Source organism: Anopheles cruzii, chromosome 3 (genome assembly GCF_943734635.1).
Source record: "Anopheles cruzii chromosome 3, idAnoCruzAS_RS32_06, whole genome shotgun sequence".
NCBI classification, from domain to species: Eukaryota; Metazoa; Arthropoda; class Insecta; order Diptera; family Culicidae; genus Anopheles; species Anopheles cruzii.
In genome coordinates this window covers 53,222,901-53,243,699 of record NC_069145.1, presented here as the reverse complement: position 1 = coordinate 53,243,699, position 20,799 = coordinate 53,222,901, and the positions used below count along the sequence as shown (strand labels likewise).

The 20,799-nt window shown below is 46.0% G+C and overlaps 1 protein-coding gene across 1 annotated transcript in view; it reads left to right on the top strand.

Moving 5' to 3' along the window:
- The window catches only part of LOC128275674 (tyrosine-protein phosphatase Lar), a 95,186-nt gene that overhangs the window by 28,173 nt on the left and 46,214 nt on the right, over positions 1-20,799 (top strand). Inside the window, exons 4-8 of the mRNA XM_053014256.1 lie at positions 5,907-6,293; positions 6,380-6,513; positions 6,742-6,892; positions 16,751-16,851; positions 18,010-18,199. Of these exons, the coding sequence (XP_052870216.1) occupies positions 5,907-6,293; positions 6,380-6,513; positions 6,742-6,892; positions 16,751-16,851; positions 18,010-18,199 (963 nt within the window). The remainder of the gene's footprint in view (positions 1-5,906; positions 6,294-6,379; positions 6,514-6,741; positions 6,893-16,750; positions 16,852-18,009; positions 18,200-20,799) is intronic.

The window sequence follows — 20,799 nt, the reverse complement described above, 5'->3', positions numbered from 1 at the left end:
CAGTGGTGGAATGAAAAAATTTCCACCATTTGTTTGATTTGTTGACCAAATCTCTTGCCATTGATGCTAGTGCCCTAGTGCTCGCCCTTGTTTATTCCAGCTCAGCATACTGCGGGCATACCCTCCCCGGGGGCCACAGCTTGTCGGAATGCATGGAATCAAAAATCAAACCCGACGTGAGTTACCGACGCGTGGCACATTGGGACCATTTAAATCCAAATTGCATTTCCATTAACATGGCACACCTTCTTCGTCGGCGAGCAGGAGGCAGTAACACCTCGCTCAACCACGACCAGCTGGTGGTACGGTGGGAGGGTGGACGTAGCTAACGGACGCCGCTTTTGTCAGGTTTCAGGACCCTCGGACGGACCGGTAGTGTTTGTGATTTCGAAAAATACAACACCCCCGGAAGGGCAAAGGCAGTATCTGACAGCAACAAATCATAGACAGCAATTTCACGGCAAGATAACAAGCAGAACCACCGCCCTGCCTGCCTGCCTGCCACGTTACACCCCCCAACGGGCCAGTGGGCCCGGATCCCGGGCCACGAAGGATCTCGCCTGCACACCATTTCGGTTTTATTTCCCGCAACTCAGAGTCTGCGAGGTGTGTGCGTGTGTGTCCGTCCGTTTTTGCCTTCTTCTCCCCACCCACTCGGCCCCCTCATGCCCTTTGCCGGGCGGGCAGCACTCGAAAAGTCCCGCCGGCGGAACCGGAACGAACCAATTTCCATAAAAGTTCACATATCATCATCGTTAAATTGCTTTTTCCCTTTGCTAACTTTCGCTCTAAAACCCGGGGCGTCCCGGCGCCGACTGCATCTTGGACCCCGCAGATTGGTTCGCCTTTTCCCTCGGCCGGCGGCCGGAAAGCGTCGCGGTTGCACCCACTCCGGCTTCTACGGCCCATCCGGCGGCCGTAGAGCGCACGATCTATGGACGCAATTTCATATAAATTTGATTTCCACCTTTTTTTGCTCCTGCTACCGCGGCCTAGTGCCCAGCTCGATCTCGGGTACGATTTGCGGTCGGCCGTGCAACCCGCACTCCGGCGTTGTGGGGGTCAGTCGCCTCCCCGCCCAAAGTGCTCATCCTTATCGTCCAGTCAGGAACCGGAATTGAACTCACGCCACTCTCCCACTGACATTAGTGGCCAATTAAACGAACTGCCTATCCGCTTTTCTTAAATCGTTTTCTCTCGCTCCCTCTCTCTCTCTGACGGTGCCTGCCAAACGATTCCCCGAAGCGAAATAAAAGAATCCCCTTATTTGAGGGGATGTCCGGCGTGAGGAACCGTCGTCCGGCCCCTCGAATTCACCGCGCCAAGGGTGCCCCCGGGGGGAGCTTTTTATGGTTTGACAAAGCTTTCCATTTTCGGGTCTGGCCTGTGAGAACCACAAAAGCCGGAAGCAGCACACCGAACGGAAACGATGTTGGCAGAGAGCGCCCGCAAGAGAGACAGCATAAATCAAGAGCACCCAGGGTGTGCGGGAAGGGGAACTGAGAAAACATCCCTCGGTCCTGCAGCATCAGCATGATGCCATGCCCAGTAAATAGAGCGGACCCGGGCGCCCGGCCGGGTACGGGTTGATTGAAGGCGAACTAACCCTCTGGGAGGGTCTGACAGGGCCTGATCGGTGTTGTAAAGTAACAGGAACCGGGCCCGGGCCGGTCCGGGTCTTGTGAGTAGCATAGTTTTTACATCGTTCGGATGGGCCCCGAGCACCATCAACCTTCACCCTTCTCCGGTGGTGAGATTTTTGTCGGCCAAAAATGGTGCTGTGCATTGGAGTGTCAAAAAAGCAAATTTGACTTAATTCGGAGAGAAAACTATTGACCGGATCTGCATTGACCCAGAGGCGGAACGCTCTTCAATTCTTGCCTTGCGTCAATGATCGAAAGCGGTTTACGGTGTGATTAAAAACCCTCCAAGAGACACACCACCGGATAACGGTGTATGGCCCGCGCTGTGAAAAGGTAACGAAGCGCCCATAAACTCCTCGAGAGGACACCTTGCCGGCACTAGACACAGGCGCACTTTACCGAAAGTGACCCCCGTACCTGGAGCCCGTACGCTGCGCTCTCTCTCTCTCCGTCTCGGCGCCGATCGCCGAAACCGAACGCAAACTTTGCTGTTAGCGTTTGTCGCGAGGGCGGCTTCTTTCTGGCGCCCACCCATTTAGCACATCGGGAAAATCCCATGCATAAATAACGGATAAATTTTCCTCGCGCACATAAATTATGAATTTTTATGATAAAAAATCCCACGGCCAGCCGGCGATCCTGCCTCGGCTACCACAGAGCGACCGTTTTGTGATAAAATGCGACCGTCACGGTTGCCATGTGAGACTGTGTAGGTCCCACCTCTGGTCTGTATGGGGTCCGTGTGAGCATGTGTCATGCGTGGCGGGCGGACGGGCCGGTGGTCTCAAGCAAAACGGTGCGAAAAAAGTAAATCTAATGGGTCTGATGTCCCCGCCGCCGATCGGCAGCCACACGGCACACCCTATCAAGAGCAGCTGTGCGCTTTTAGCACCGGGCGGACACCTTAAATGGCCGATCGTCCTACTTGGCGGCCCCCTTCGTGGCACCGCAGGACGCGGAGGATTAAAACCATTTCTCTTATTCAGAATTAGGTTTCAATTATGCCGATGGTCGGTCTGTTGCTACTACAGTACACCCAGTTACTTGCCAAAGTTAGGATGTTTAAACTTTGGCTGTCGACCACCGCAGGACGCAAAGTGAACGGCCCGGGCCGGGCCTGAGGGGGTTGGAATGAAGATGGGAACAATATCACCGTACACCCCCGGGGTCATTAACGTGCTCACGAACGAAGTTGACATTTGAGTCAGTTGTCACATAACAGTGCCCCTGGCTACTGCTCTAGCTGTAGTAAAGTTTCAAACTTTGTGGTCTCTGATATTACTATGCTGATGGGGTTTCAACGACGCAGGCTAATGCTTTCGGTAGTTCCTTTATTTCAAGAAACAAGAAAGAAAAACCGTGGGATTTTGATTAGCATATTTCTATTACGGCCTCAACCTACGGGAACATCCTGTCACATTGTCCTTGTAGAAAAGTTACTTATACGAGGTGTGATCAATAATTTTCGCGACATTTGGATTTTCTCGGGCTACGTATATCCGATTTTCGATTTTTTTATGGAGTTAGGTTACTACACATGTCAGTAACTTATGGTGAAAAGTTCGGCCATTTTGAGTAATCAGTCAATCAATTTTTGACAGCTGTTTTGCTTGGACGTGTTTTGGCTCATCGTCGATTTTTGTCTCTTCCAAAAAATTGATGGCAAAGAATCTTTATCAAATTCTGTGTGAAAAACGAAATTAAGAGCTCGGACGCAATCGAAATGTTGGCTGTGTCTTATGGTGAAGCTTTTAAGACCAAAAGCATTGCTTATCAGTGGTTCCAAATTTTGTTAGAGGTCCGAGAAGATGTGAACTTCCAAACGCCAAGTTTGGTTGAATGTGAACAGTTTTGCTTACAATTTTCTTCGATTGCAGGGTCGTGGTGCATTATGAGTTGTTGCCAGAAGACAGAATGGTCAATAAAGAATATTTCCTGCAAGTTATGCGCAATTCCTCCGAAGCAATCCGTTACGAATGCCCGAATTTGTGGGAAACCCGAAATTGGTTGTCGCGCCCCTCCTCACACATCGTGGTTTCTGCGCGAATTTTTGGCCAAAACAACACACTAATGATGCCAAAGCTACCGTATTCTCTAGATTTGGCCCCCTGTGACTTTTTCCTGTTTTTTCCTTTTTCCTAAACTCAAATTACAGCTTCGTGGTCAATTACTTTTGGAGTACACAAAAATCGACGATGAGCCAAAACACGTCCAAGCAAAACAGCTGTCAAAAATTGACTGATTACTCAAAATGGCCGAACTTTTCACCATAAGTTACTGACATGTGTAGTAACCTAACTCCACAAAAAAATCGAAAATCGGATATACGAAGCCCGAGAAAATTCAAATGTCGCGAAAATTATTGATCACACCTCGTACGGTAAAAACATAGGAAAAGATTGGTTGACCCAAACCGGGATGAGATTTACTCAATCCTAATCCTTTGATATGCCTAAATCATTTTTTTTGCTGAAGCCATTAAAGGGATCTTTTGAAATAGTCGGACGAGTTGATTTGTTCAATCTCAGCATTAGCTAAGTAATGCTAACAATAGAGCTATTTTAAAAATAGTGTACACCGTTCTAATCATGGTTTCCTCGTTTGTGTCCGGCCACTAAATACGTACGAAGGTGAATTAAAAAATTTCCGAGCTAACAAAAACCCTTTTTTTATTCTTTTTTTTCAAAGAAATCATATGTTTATTGCATTGAAATGAAAAATTCTGGTTTATTCAAATTATGTGCCATTCTCCCATCTCTCTTATTTTAATTTTTCATATTTTTTTCATTTGAATTTTTTCGATATGAAATCATTTACCAAATGTCAAAACAAGGTAATTTTGTCAAAAAAAGCGTAATGAAGAGGACCAAATTGACAGCTTCTACTTTTAGACATGGTAATCACCTTGTCATAGGTTACTCTACACACTTTTCCTTGCTATGTAACCAGTCCAAATGGTACTCGGAAAAGAACTACCTTTTCTCTTCAAAATAATTGTCCTCGAACGTGATTGCCTCTTCATTTGAATAAAATGTTTGTCTTCCGAGCGCAATCTTTAGATGAGCGATCAAAATTAGTCGCTTAGGGCTAGATCTGGTGAATAAGGCGAGTCGAGTGGTCAAGCAGCTCAAACCGTACTCCGTGCTTTTCGCCATAGCAACCGCTGAACAACGTGATGCTAACTTTCGGCTTTCATGACATGACAGTTTTCTCGTGTCTAAATGTTGAGTCAATGTGTGACCAACACGTTCTTTTGCAATGTTCATAAGCTCTGCTATTTCATTCACTTAATTCGATGGCCGTCCTAGCACTCGACCCTGCTACTCAATTTGGCGATCTTTGATGATGCTTTCGCCGGTAGCTGCAGTATTTGGACGTCCCGAACGTTCAACGTCCTCTACGTTTAAATTTAGCTACCCAACACTTCACAGTGGTAAATGATGGTCTAGGGGTCCCCATTTACAGAACTCATCTAACCTCTGATTTGGATAAGCGTACTGCCTATGAAAAAGCAACTATTTAGTTTTGTCCATTTTTTGACAACACCAAAACTGCGCGTCCAAACTGACTGAAATTTTATGTTGAGTAACTGTCAAAAGTTTGACACCCTGCAGCTAGTGCAGCCATTTTCATGTTGAGGTCGGAAATTTATCAAGTCACCCTCGAAACGAATGCTACAACAACTCAACGACTTTACCAGCTTCCGGTTCGCCCTGAACATGTTCAGCCGTCCTACCGCATCAGTGGCTTTATTTTAGTTTATTAACAGCAAAAAGTTGAACCACCGGATGAAAAGCGCCAAATCCCTGCTGAAACAACTACGCTGCTACGTGGTGGGATTTTTTTTTCCCCAAACCCATCGGCACATTCATCATACGTATCAGCCAAACCTGTTCCCATCCATTCAACTACAAAATGGTTCTGACGTTTCCCGTCCCCAAACACGGCGTTTCGCCACGGATTACTCGTACGCTGCTTATTGACGTTTCGATTTTGGCCAAAATAAATCACACCCGGAGCCCGAGCCCGAGCCACCACTCCGAGGCGATCTGGCTTCTGATCCCGCCCGGCCCAGGGCCGGAGGTCGTGGAAACTCCCCCGGCGGTGGATGTATAATTTATTAACCAAAACTCTCCTCCGGCCCGGCACACCAGGGAAGGAAGCCAGTTTAATCGATCAACTCCTGACTCCTCTTGGGGGGTCTACACACGGTGGCTACACCACGTTGCTGATCCGGTTTCCGGTTTCTCTCCCCCTTTGCAGGAAGCCTACAGATTGACAACAGTGAAGAAAGTGACATGGGCAAGTACGAGTGTGTCGCTGAAAACTCCGTCGGCACGGAGCACACGAAACCGACGCCCCTGTACGTGAAGGTCCGCCGGGTGCCGCCGACCTTCTCGCGGCCTCCCGAGCCCGTGTACGAGGTCATGCTGGGGGCGAACCTGACGCTGACCTGCGTCGCCGTCGGCTCGCCGATGCCATCCGTCAAGTGGCGCATGGGCGTCGATCAGGATTTGACACCGGAAAACGACGTCCCGGTGGGGCGGAACGTGCTGGAACTGAGCAACATACGAGTCAGCACTAATTACACCTGCATCGCCCGGTCGTCGCTCGGTGTCATCGAAGCTACCTCCCTGGTCAAAGTTCAGTGTAAGTGAAAAGCAATCTCGTCTGTTGGGCGGGCTTGGGTATCGTGTTGGATAAATAATCATTTTCCCTGTTGCCGTTTCTTCCAGCGCTACCAGCCGCCCCGACGGATGTCACGATATCGGAAGTAACCGCCACGCAGGTGCGGCTCGAGTGGTCCTACAAGGGCCCGGAAGACCTACAATACTACGTCATCCAGTACAAGCCGAAGAACGCGAATCAGGCAAGTATCGGGAACGCGGCCGGTGGTGGATCATTTTTCCAAGATCCAATCACTCAGCCCCGAAGCGCGCCCCGGGATGATATCGGATCACCGACCGAACTGACAAGTACCCGCGCCCGCACACCCTAATTGACAACTTTATTAATGGTTTTTTCGATGCATTCTGTTTCGTTTTTGATGGCACGCGAACACACACGACCGAACACGACGTTGGCGCGCGCGAAACAGGCGTTCAGCGAGATTAGTGGCATCATTACCATGTTCTACGTGGTGCGCACGCTGAGTCCGTACACCGAGTACGAGTTCTACGTCATCGCCGTGAACAACATCGGTCGGGGACCACCGTCACTGCCGGCCACCACGACTACCGGGGAGACAGGTATAGCTGAAGCCAGGGCGTAGCGCAGCAATTGGTGGTTGCGTCCCCCCCGGGGAGGGTTGTGCCACTTCCGGTCTTTCGCACACTTTGCAACCCAACCCAGCTCACTCACTCACTCACTCACTCACTAACACCTCTCACTAACATGCGATACTAATCGAACAACACCGAACTCCGTCGGAATCGTCTGTCCCGACCCGAATGTGTCTTTTGTTGCACTTAGCTCGGGCTATGGACAAGATTACGCCACTTGCGCGCTATTCCGCAATGCTGGCGCAGGGTTCGAGGGCAAATTCAGGTACACTTAGTGCCTATCCGGTAGATCCGGTTCCGGACGTTGCTCGGGGAATGTAATGGCAAATAAACCGCTTCCCTGGCCCCATGGTGCGTATAAATGCCCGTATATTAATATTAGTTTCCCCTCGGCCCGAACCCAAGCAAAGCTCTCGCGTACGTGCTCGCTCACCCCGCGGGGCCAGTGTTCTCCGTTGGCTGGAGATGGAATCAACCAACGTCAATCCCCGGCACCATGCGCCACGGTAGCGGCGAGCCCCCCACAACCTCTCGCCGCATGGTGGCCTCTTTTTGTTCCGGCATTAGTGGCCCCCGAAACTACAGCCACAGCCTTCCGCGAGCGGGGCGTACTCTACGCGAGCGGCGCCGGCCACACCGAGGCCTACTTTCATTAAATATCAATCACTTTGCAGCCAATTATTCATTATTTTTGCAATTTATCTTCATTAAAAGTGAATGTAATAGCAATGAGTGCCACCGGTGCTGATGCCGCACACCGGATCGCCGTGAATCATTTTCAATCAGCAGCCGAACGCGCACCCGCCCCAGGTTCCGGTTCCGGCCGGCCGGCCGGCCGCAGCAGCAGGACGGCGCCCGCTGCGTCGATTGAATTTTTATTGATTGCGTATTGCGTTTTTATCGCTATGTGGCCGCGTTGGGCCATATTTATTTCATTTCTTGCAATTGTGTACGTTTCACTGCCCGGCCCGGCCCGGCGGTGGCGGATCTCTCTCGATGGGGCCACCTAACGACAACCGCCGTTTGATGGCCGACCGGCACAGTGTATTGCCACTCGCGCGCGCCCGGATAATGTTTCCCGTGGAGACTTTTTTTTCGGTCACTTGTGGGGACCAAAAAAAACGAAAGTCGACACGTATTTCTCACGCACATCGTGGCCACCAAACCGATGGCCACACGGTGGCGGCGGCGGTGGCTCTGTTTGACAAAAATCAAGCGTTTCGTTTCGGGGCAAAAATGAAGGTGAAACGGAAAACTTTGAAAACAAACCGGCCAAACGGCCATCGATATGCTTGATCAACGGATACGCACGCAAACTCTCCCTCTCTCTCGCTCTCTCTCTCTCTCTCGGTGCTATGAATGCGTGAGGGTCTTAACTTTCGCCCTTGTTATCGGAGAAACGCATGTTTTGCTCGGAAAACCGCAATCAATCGTACAAACAAATATTTGAACCCGTTTTCGTTTTCGTATTTTCTTTCCACCGTGGCACCGATGAAATGATGATGGCCTGATTGATCCGAAGCCGGGACCGGCTAGATGTTTTGATTTGTGCGAATGGAAGCAAACCCTCGGTGGGATTGTGGGGTGCGCGGACCAAGCCGCAGCTTTCCGCTGCACCCCCCAGAGAGAGTGGTCCTTTGGATTCGTGGCCTCGTTTTTTTTTTTTAAGTCGCCCCGATTCGAGCATAATGTTATTACTATTATTCGAAGAATATCATAATATTTACCACATTCCTGCGTGCTTTTCAGGACCCCGGCCGGCGGTCCGCGATCGCATGTCGGAGCGATTGCAAACGAACGCCGCCGCGTGCAGGTTTAGTACATTTCGTTCGGCGTTCTAGCACCACACGCCATCTGGCGGGCGCCTTCGTGAAGTTTATCTTTCATTTCGGATCGGAATAACAGAAAGGAAAGCCACGGTCACGTTATTTTTTATGCTTTCTCCTCTGCCTGTGACCTCACCAGTCACCAGTCGTCAGCCCTCTGCTTTCACGGGGTGATGCGTAAGCCATGTCACTAGCGCTGCTTTTTCCGATACGAGCGATCGTGAGAGCACACGCAGTGTAAGTGGCAGCAGTGGACGGCCACCCTGTTCTAGATTGGTTCTGCCGCCCGGACTTAATAAATCATGATGGTGTACGGTGGTGGTGATGCTCGAAAATAAGTTTTCGCGTATGGAATGTTTATAGTACGAGGACTTCTCGAGGCTACGACTACGAGGTCAGCTTTTCGGGGGCCAAGAATTGATGAAAGATAATTTCTTTTATTGCCCAGAGATTTTTATCAAAACAATGGAAATTGTGCATAGTATCCCACCGCGCCGGACGCCGACGAAAGAGCGGATCGTTTTCCCGTTCCCCCCCAGGTCGGCCGCTTGTCTCCCGGGATCGGTCGGTATATAAATTGTATATTAATGTCAATGTTGCGATTGTTTTCTACACGCTGGGTCGTGGGATTATTTTTTCACAAATGAACGAGCTTTTCGCAAATCTTTCTTCGAGGCCAAATAATTGGACCAAGATGTTCGGCGATGTTTGCATACTGTTCGTTCGGAATTAGTCCCTGGAGCATTCGCGGTGTGTTCCAATAGCCGAAAGTGGAACGCTTTGGACCTTTGATAGCCCAATTCGAAGCCCTTCCTTTGTAGTTATAGACTGTTCATTATGTCTAAGCACGATTTTGACAGATCACTACTCATTCCACATGACGTTTTAAGTGTTAAACTCAACAGATTCTTTTAGTATACACTTTAACTTAAAAAACGGTGTATAATACGTACAGGTTTCCTGAACTTTTGTGAAAATGCGAAGAATTTTTCCAGAAAAGGGAAAACAGATTCTGCACAAATGGTGCACTATTCCCAACATTTCACTGAGTCAGTTGGCAAAACAGGAAAAATAAGCATTGGAGCGGTTCGAAACGCAATAAGGAAATTAAAAAAAGAAAGCAGCTTTCAGGATAAAATTAAATTTGGGTGGAAATTGGGTCCTGTGGATAAAAATTTGGACCAAAAAGTCATGCGTGTTTACGCCAGCAAGAAAAGTGGCTCCGTCCGAGATGTGGCTAAAAAGGTGGGATCAACTGCGAGTACCGTCCATCGTGCCAAAGTAAGATTAGGCCTTAAGACATACAAGAAGCAGAAAAACCCGAAACGGAGTGCAAAACAAGCTGCATCTGTTAGATTAAGAGCAAGGAAATTGTATGATCAATTGCTTCATGACAAACGAGTTTGCGTCATCATGGACGATGAAACTTATTGCAAATTTGACTACAAAACTCTTCCGGGTCCTCAGTATTACACTGTTCTGGATCGCCAGAATGCTGACGACGCAGATATATCCATTTTTACTGAAAAATTCGGAAAAAGGCAATGGTTTGGCAAACCATTTGCGAGTGTGGCATGCATTCCGAACCGTTCGTGACAACAGAGACGATGAAACCCGAAATTTACATCCGCGAATGTCTGAATCAACGCCTACTGCCTATGATTCGAAAACCTAAAGTCCCGGTACTATTTTGGCCGGATTTAGCATCCGTGCATTACTCCAACGATACGTTACCTGGTTCCAATCCAACGGGGTCCAGTTCGTTCCGAAGGAGATGAATCCGTCAAATTGTCCACAGGCAAGACCGATCGAAACTTTTTGGGCACTTACCAAGACATACTTGAGAAAACACGTAAAGCCAACCAACACCATTGAAATATTCGCCAAAGATTGGAACAAAGTGTCCAAAATGATTACAAATCAGTCTGTGCAAAAGCTGATGCGAAGTGTTCGTTTAAAAGTTCGATCATTGGCATACGGTAAACCGGAATGTAATTTTGTAAACATGTACTGTTAAGTAAGATAACAAAGTATTAAATACAGAAAGAAAAATGGAGTTTGCTTGTAATTTGAATTTTTGGCGTTCATTTAAAATCGTGCTTAGACATAATGAAACAGTCTATATTCGATTTTTGCCTTTTTGTCCGGTGTGAAAACTACTATTGTATTACGATATGTGTTAATTCCGAACACCTGAACTAATTCGGCCGTGACTTCGATATATTGATATCACTTCAAATGTTTCAGTTGAATGCGGTGTGTCTACAACGTTTGAATCATTTTTGCAAACAAAACTTTCGAATGTATCAATTGTTATCGATTCTTTAACGCCCAACTGATTGGTGGACTTATCGCGGCCACATAAAACGTTATGCGATCCCCGGAACTATGCCGGAACAATTCCACACTTTCCCAGCGCACGCACAACAACAGCTACACAACATGTCGTCTAACCACAATTCAGGTCATTCCATTCATGTTTTACTTAGACGAACGTTTTCTTCCCGTTACTTTTTTCATGCGCCATCCCAAATAAAAACTTCAACCCCCAAACTTCTCGTGCTGCTCTCGTGTGTGTGTCAACCAAAAATCCTGTTTTGCCATAAACCGGAATCGGAACTGTCGCCATTTCTCGGTTCTCGATCACACGCCATAAACGCGCTGCGCCGCGTGCTCGTCGCGCTTTGCTGTGACCACCCCCCACAATCATAATTTTGCTTTGGATTTTGAATGCACGACGACGCCTCGACTCTCGATGCGGTCCCCTCGCACACTTGCGACCCGAATCACCGAATGTGTAAGTGGAAAACGGAAAAGTTTTGCTTGTGAAAAGTGAATTTTGGTTTTTGGTTATCGAATTTGAATATGAACACACCACCACTATCTTCCTCCCCACGCCCACGAATGCTGTTTGATTCTCGTTTTGGTTTTTCCTTTATTTTTGTTGTTGCTAAAAGTGCTCCCGCATTCTGCACCACCAGTCCTCCAGTTTGCTCCCTGAACACCAACACCACACACGAATGCGAATGGAACTGCGAGGAAAATTGTTATCTGTTTTGCTCTCGGCAACACTCTACACACACACACACGTCTTGTCTTGTCACCAACTTCACTGACCCCCGCCACAACAGCAGCAACACGCGCTCATCTCACAAGAGAGCGTTTAGATTGCCCGTGTTTTTGGTTATCTGCGTCCGTTTTTGGTAGTGCGGATAGCGTGTCTGTGTCACGAAAATGGTTCCCAACTTTTTCTAGGACCACACCGTTTTTTTTGCGTTTGCCAATTTTTTAGCTATGTTTTTGTAATGTTTCTCTCCGCCACGAAAACTGTACGCCCCACACACACTCACACACACACCAGACGGGCATTTTTGTTTCTTGTAACAAAGCAGAAACTATTGTTTTTGGTAGGTGCGTGGTTGCGCGTTAGTTGCGCGTGATTCGTAAACTGCTGTCCCGTGTGTGTGTGGTTTTCAAATAATAGACACTGTTTTGCAATTTTTTGTTTCACTAAGTTCACCTCCTCCAGTTAAACCTCGCAAATTGCACCGTTTTTTTTCTAGCCATCTGTCGTAGCTCTCGCCTCACGACCAACAACCCCCGAGAGAGAGAGTGTAGACACGCTGTTTGAGTTCTGTGTTTCTGTAATAGTTTGGTTCGCACCGTGTTTTTGTTTTGTTTGTTTTAACCACGGCACCGCCGCACCGATGCTAACGAAGATTTTCCAAATTTTATCTCATAACATTGAACCCGTTTTTTCATCCACTTTTTGCCCACTGTGCCCACAAAAATGTCGATAGGCGATTCCGTCTATGGAGGTTCCAGTAAGTAAAACCATCATGCATTTACTAGCCCTTTTGTAGATGTTACCTATTTTTGGCTCCAAGCGCCCTCTCTCTCTGTATCTCACTTTTTGGTTTTGTTGTTTTGTTGTGCACACAAAGTTGATCCGAGCGGTCTCCGAGTCGATCTTGCTGTCCAGCAGAGGGTGTGCTGTAGCCAGAGCTTCAAATTATCCGCGCGGTTCGCCATTGCCACGCTCGTCGTAGTCTACGGTACAGTTTTGCACGAAGAGGCGAAAAGCTTGCTCGGTGTTCTGTGAGCTAACCATACATGGACGGGCGAGCTCCAGTTCCTTGACTGTGTTGTCTGAGTCCGTTTTAACAATTTAATGGTGCAACAACCAAATAGTTCATCGTTTTGTATATTTCTTCTGCTTACTTCTTAGCTTTTAATAAACTGTAATAAGCTGTACCTTCAACAGTATCCGGTACAAAGCTAAATGGTAGAATGATCATTGCCCATCATCAGAATCCTTTTTTTTTAATCTTAGAAGAACGGAACGGACCGTAATTATTAAATTTACTTAATAGTTAACTTACTAGGTGTATGCGTCAAAAATCGGGATTTTTTACGGCACAAAAAATATTTATAAAATTTTAATGCGATTTTCTATTTTATTCAAAGTATGTGCCATTGCTAGCTATACATTTCTTCTATCTCTCTGCTAAATCATGGATTCCCAGACGAAAGAATTCTTCGACTTTTTAAGTAAACTAATTAGTCATTCCATTTCGACTTCCTCGTAGAAAAACGAAGGGCTGCTCAGCCAATACGTGTCCCGTCGATGAAAATGAATGATATTCGGAAAGAGCCAAGTCTGGTGAATAACGCGGGGAGGGATAGCAGCTCCCATCCAAGTGATTTGATAGTATCCTGAAACAGTTTTGTTTTTTGGGGCGCCTGGTGCTTGTTGCCACGTGCCACCAGGCGCCTCCATTTAAAAAAACTGGAACGGGTTTTTGGTCGTTTTCGATCAATGCATGGTTCAAATTGATCATTTGTTGTCAGTAGCGATCGGAATTAACGTTTTTATCGGGTTTTAGGAGCTTGTGAAACACCACACCTTTCTGTCCCATCAGAAAGTCCGTTTTTTAAAGTCCTTCGACGCTTTTTTTTGTAAAGTCAAAATCGCCATTTTGAAATGTTTTAAACCACTCAAAGCATTGCGATCTTCCAAACACAAGTCCCGACAAACATTTGGTGCGATTCCGAAGCAGTTTTCTTCAAGAGAAGCAGAAAAATAATAATCCCCGCAAAACGTCATTTTCAGGCACAAAAGTTGACATAATTTAACCCTTTCAAAGCTGGGTTGCAAACCGAAATATTTTTTTTTCGACCTGAAATCATTTACCTGATGTCGAAACAAGGTAATGATGAATGAACAGCAAAACTGGGAAGTCCCAATCGGCAGGTACAGCCATCTTTTTAAGTTCCCGATTTTTGACGCATACACCTAGTAAACTAACTTAACACGATTATCTTAAGCAACATGTAGCACTTCCTCCACTCCAGAATAGCCTTATCCCGATCAGAATACTTCAACCCGGTCAAAGTTACGCTATTCACTGTCGGAACTGCATCAAGCAGTTTGTCGAGCTTTACCGAAAATATTTGTACCTCGTTTGAACGATATCATTCAATCAATTGGATTGGATTTGAAGGTATATTTTTACCAGCTTGACGGTATGGTTTTCTATTTACTTAGCATATTAACCGAGGGGAGTAACGCTCCATCTCGAACGAATCGGTTGCCTTCCGCGGCAAATCCGTACCTGTAGACTGCCGGGTGTCTGGGGCATTGTGACATTGTCCCCTTTGCAATGCGTGAAACCCTGTATTTTGTTCCTGTAGACACCGTAGGTTGTTCTTTTGAATGGTTTTCGTTTTTGTCGTCCTGGTTCTTGGCGCACTTTTGCTTCAGCATCTCTCGAGTTTCCGTGTGTGCGTGCGTGCTTTGTTTTGTTTTTGTGCCGGATGCTCCCAGCTTAGGCACATGTTCCCGAAGAAAGCTTTCGGGTAGTCGTAGTGTTAGTAGTAGACGTAGTAGTAGTAGTAGTAGCACCAGCACTAGTCTTGTGTTCTTTTTCGTCTTGTTGATACGTGAAGTAAGCACATAAAAGTACGTCTCCGTGCTTCGCAGCTCAGCAGTTTTGCCGCTGCACGCCAGGGCCTTCCCTTGCGAAGCACTTAGGACAACTGTACGAGAAGACGTTGCAGGTGGCGGTGCCGTCGGTGCCCGTCGGTGCCGATCTCTGCGTCTCCAATCGAGAACCGATGCCGGATGGGAAAGTTTTCACTTTGCAACTGTCCAACAGATAAGCTTCGGGCGATGCAAAGAACTTTTCCCAACGATACAATCCCCAGAATCGCTCGTTCTCGTCCCTGCCGTCTAGAGGCACTGTCAGCGGCACTCCGCCTCCGGCTGCTCCGTTCCGCCGTCCTGCACGGGGTTCATCTTCCTATCTGTGCCGCGCTTTGCCCACCAACTTAAGCTCACCGTGCCCTCTGTCGTGCCTGCGGCGCTCGATCTGTCGTTCATAGTTCTTGGCAGCAGGCTGCTGCTGCTGCTGTTCTATTGATTTCATTGTCAATACCCGTCTTCCCGGCCCCCCCCCCCGCCAGGACGACTTGTATTGTCGACTGTTTTGCAGAATATGTTCCATTTTCTCACCAACACCGCTGCCGCCGCTGGTTCCCATCGGTTCTGCACCATTTTCATAATGCAGCAGCAGGAAAATGTACTTTTGCCAGTTGAACGTTTTTTGCCACTGTTGCAAATCGCTCCGCGTTACCCTCCATCTCTGTCACGCTGATGGACGGGCAGTAGTCGCAGTGTTTCGCTTCACTTTTGTACCTTTTCTACCGCGCTCTGCATTGCTGCTGTCCACCTGGACAAGGATCTGAAGTCCAGAACCAGTCCAGAGGAGAGGCGAAATTTTTGTGCTGGAAATATTCAATTCAACGATGGATAGCAACTTTTATTTTAGTTTCACAAAGTTTTGGCCCGTTGTTCGAGAGCGGGACAAGGATTTGCTTCACTACAGCGGGCCGTTTTTCTCTGTTTTTGTTTTACTTTTTGCACCCCCTCTTGGTTCTCTCTCATTCTGTTTCATCCTGTGCCATTCGTGAATCTTTTATTTCGCCGTCAATTGTGTTGAAACCCTTATATGTGTTTGTGTGCATATCGTTTCGAGTTGTATATTTTACTTCATCGTCCATAAACACGGCCCCGGGCGTATCTGCCCGACTGTGTGCTGCCGTTTTCCGAGCTTCCGAACGGTCGTTCTCAGCAGCAGCAGCAACCCACAGCAGTAATATTATCGGTTGTCAACTTGTCGCACAATATTTTCAAACCTCCCTAATCTATTGTGTTATCTGCTTTGCGGTGGATCTATCCGGTAGCTCTTACGAAACCTGTTTTGTATCTTCTGCTGTATGTTGGATCCGTAGTCGTAGCCATTTTGATATTGCTTTTCCACATCATTTTACCATATTTTTAGCTTTTTTGGATAAACTTTTTTTGCTTCTTTAATATTTGAAACAAATTTAATGAATTAAAATGTTGAGCAACTTTTTTATCGACAATTATCAATTTTTTATAAAAACACTTCCCAAAATTTCAAACTTTTCTGGCGGAATATTGGGAAGAGTGCTTATGTTTTGGTTCATCAATTGGTCCATTTGTAAACTAAAAATTAATAATAACTAAGCGCTTCAACTAAATCTTCAATCTTCAATTATCTTACGTTAACTACAACGTGTACAGCATTATTGTATCTTTATCATTTATTTGTAGTAATTATCAACAGAAAAACGCATTTACCGCACAATTCGCCAAATTTCGCTTCGTTTGCATGCTTTAATTAACATTAATAAAAACATTTCGCCACCGCATCACAACCCTCGTAAGATATTTCAAACACCACCATTGTATTCGAGTTCATTGTAGGTAGTTTGAAAATAGATCTTTTAAGTTACACAACGTCAAATCAACTTTGGCCGCTTCGCCATCGCCCTCGAACCAGTGTCCCATCATCTAGCAGATGGCTAGAGTTTGGCTTTTCTTTTGGATCATTTGATGCCCCAGATGCTCGAACCTCGAAGCTCCTTAATATCTACCATTCGCTCCCCCTCGTTGTACAACGACTACTTACAGAAATGGAAAGCGCGCCGAGAAACATTGAGGTGAAACCCTTAAGCTCGTCGACAATGCTCATTACATGGGAACCACCTGAGACGCCTAATGGACAAGTGACTGTAAGTACTGCACAGAGGGCAGGATCCCCAGAATTATTAGAGTGCCAGAAGCTGTGCGGTGTGTGCGAAAATGGCAACGGCACAAGACAAAGCATTACTTCCAATCGTTGTCACACTCAAATTCAATAATGCATGTTCTATGTGCTAAATGGGGCGATAAAATGCTTACGCTGGATATTTATAGATGGGTTGATACACAAGTGTTTGATTGTATCCCTGACCCCTGGTGTATTGAATTTGCTGAGTGCTGAATTAAATATAGCCGCCAATTTTCACTGCGTTGAATCAGTCGCCCATTCAACGGCTTCGTGGTAGATCTCCATCATTTAATTATTTTTCCGTCGCAGCATTGAAGTTCAGTAACACGTACATAACATTCGTTGTTATTTGACACACCTTTCCAGGGCGGTTGTTGTCGGCAGACTATTTCTGGCGCTGGCGGGTTTTTGACAATCACCACGCAAAATGCAATGAAAAGGATGACACTTTACGCTTTATACGGAATACGACATTCTAACCGGCTCGTCCGGGGAAATTGGAGCAATTGAAATTAAATAATGCAATATTTTACTGCTAATGAAAGTGGTCGTCTATGTAAGCATATTTACCTACCAGCGTGTGGCCAGCGAAAAGAACCTGGCAGCAGCCCCAAAGTCTATCACGTGCGCCTCGCGCGCTAGATAACGAACTATCAATTATTGTATCGAACGTGGGCTCACCGGGGCTCGACAAGGGCTCACGTTTACGTTGCTAATAATTTATGAGATGTTTCAGCGTAATTAACGGTGAATTATTAATGCAATTTGGTGTAATTTTACATGACCACCGATGGCCATCACAGGTCAACCGAAAGACTTCACGGCCGCCACCGCGTTCGCTGGTGATGCGTGTGTCCGATAATGGCGACAGGCCGGCTGTGCCGGCCTCGCTACTGTGAAGGCTCTAGTTTAATGAACGTTTAATGGATTCGTTGATTAATATGATCATTAGGAGGAGGATGCTTCGCTGACGCTATTCTAATGCAATTGTGTGAAGCATCAGCATAAGCAGTCCGTTTTTAGTCCATGTATTGGCCATGGTTTTGGCAAAGCTGATACTCGCGCATCCTAATGCTAAGTGTGAAGATGGAATAATAAAAAGCTGCTTAAACTTTTGCAGGGATACAAAGTGTATTACACGACCAACCCGAATCAAGCGGAGGCATCGTGGGACTCGCAGATGGAAACGAACGACATGACGACAATCTCGGAGCTGACCCCACACGCCATATACACGATTCGGGTGCAAGCGTTCACCTCCATGGGTGCCGGTCCACTGTCCAACCCGGTACAGGTTAAAGCCCAACAAGGTAAGGATATAACTTAACACAACCCCTCAACAATTGCAGATAGTTTTGAACACCGAACCAATGGGTCGTAGCGGAAAGACTCGCGAACTCGCGGATTTAAAGTTTTGTTGCAAACGGTTTAATAGAGTCAACATAAACCGGCAGATTAAACAGACAACGAGCTCCGCATAGTGTTTGCAGCAATCGACTCCCTGAAGGAAGCCTGAAGCTGGAATGATTTTTGTTTCATAATGTTGTATCGTTCACTCGTCGCTTCAGGACACAAGTCACTAATAATGTGCACAGCGAATCTCCTTCATTGGTGCCGCCAGCGAGCACGGATATCCTGCCTGCCTGCCAACCGTATTTCTTGTGCCGCATCACTGTGATTGGAAGAAAGGATCTCCGACACGTACCAAGACCATCCCCGACATACTGCTTGACTGGGCTCTCGGCACAGTTTCTAGTGACACCGATTCAGCGAGCAAACTTTTCCACCCGGCAGCTTCTTCCCAAGCGCGTCCGTCACGAAAAGAGTACGTGCGTTGAGCAGCTTTCGGTACCGCCGAGCAATGATCGTTTGTCAGTTGCGTAGGTTATGCGCCACGGTGCCATTGTCTTCGCGTCAACGGGCGAGCACAAAAGTTATTTCAATTTAACTTTGCGCTTCAAATCCATCCCTTTACACTTCTGTCATCTTGTTGGCAAAGATAGTTTTCGCCTGCCTGCTCCAGAAACTGTGACAAGTTTGAAGTTTAACCGCGCTGCCCGGTGGACAATGATGACGCGACGTCCGCCGACCGGTGCAATAGAGAATGCGGACCACTTTTTTTTCGCCTCTCGACTATTGGACTATAAGTTTTAAACAAAATGACGATTCCATTTGGGGGTTTCGAATCGAAAATCTACCATATTACGCTTTTCCATCCGCAATTCTACAGTGGAGGGTGCCAACGTGTCAATACAATACACTGATCATGATGTGTTGTCGAAAAATTTGCATTCGATACTCGTCAGGCACCTATCCGGTACGGAGCTACAGTGGATGACAAAAATAACCTTACTTCATAAACACAAAAGATTTTTGGATATACGAGGATGAAAAATTTGCTTTAGTCAATCAAAAATGAATCAAAAACATTAAACAAGATGTGTAAATGATAGTTTTGATGTATTTCGGGATAATTGATACAAGAGAAAAATTTTGGTCAAACATATTCGGAACAAGCCAATTTCTCTTCGGCGAAAACAACCTTAGTATCCGCAATACATACCATTCCGCCCAGGCAGTGTAGCCAAACTTCCTGTTTTTTTATGTGGCCTTTTCTACAGTCCTCATGTATTGTTTTGGTATAGATTGGTCCGATTAATTTAGCTAATTCTGTTAAATTGAATGGGATCTTTACGCATACTTCAAGGTTTATGAATAACCACATGTTTTCATTGGTTGGATGGTCTGGACAAAGAAGTTAATACCTTAAAACTTTGATATCATCATCCACGAGATACTGCAGGACTACTGATGGCTTGTGAGTTGCCGAACTATCCTGTGGTGCGAGGAAATCTTCACCTATAAGACTTGTTCCTTCTCGAATAATTTTTGTTTTGTCGATTTTTGACCAGCTTTCAAGTCAGCATGACCAGGAAAGGTCATCAACTTGTAGGTTTCATGTAAATAATGCATCCTTGAAACATAATGCAGTTGTAATTTGTTTCCTAATTGATGATTCAGGTCCCTAAAGCAAAAAGTTTCAACTCCTTATAATGAGAGGTGAATCATACCAAAGATTTATCACACCAAAACAGCTTTTCTCACAATAAGCGAGGTTTCAAAGCATGCAGATAGTAAAATACTGTTCTTTTTTCGTATTGGCCATGGTTAGGTGCGGAATTTTGTTGAAAACAAGGCCAGATTTGTTTACATTCTATAGGCTACGTCGAATGACATGCCCGGAAAGGAATTGTATTCCTTCAGAATTACGTTTTTGGCCAATATTTTAGGTGGATTGTAAATGGTTTGTGGAGGAGATATTCAGTATACGTCTATCAACTCGTTTTGACGTTGATTTCTTGCGGCCACAAACCTTAACATGATGAATACGACCTTCATTTTCATACAGCTTGATTATTGCTGCCGATTGCTTGCTCGCTAAGTCGAAAATTCGTGCAATATCCCTATTATTTTAACCACTAATAGTCAAATTAAAAACTAATTTACGATATTAATTGGTTAACTTGGGATATTTAGAGGTTTCTACCATATTTCAAGCTGAGAAACAGCATAATGTCTTGTGAATTCTTCACCATGCGTTTCTCAGCTTTAATTCTGCATTTTGCATATTAAAACATGTAAAATATCATGTTATTATTGCTCATAAATTTAAAAAATGTACTCTAGTTGCTTTATTACAGAGCAAAACGAAGGAAATTGGTGTGAAAAATAAAAACTTCAAGCTTCCAAATTAAACTAAGGTTAATTTCGCCATGCTCAAATTGACCTATGGCCAAAAATGACCGCACCAGTCTACTAGATTACATCTAAATGTCATTTTATCGCCCACATTTTAGTCTTAGAACCTCAATCTAATATTCAACGTCTCAAAAGAGCCATTCAAATAGAA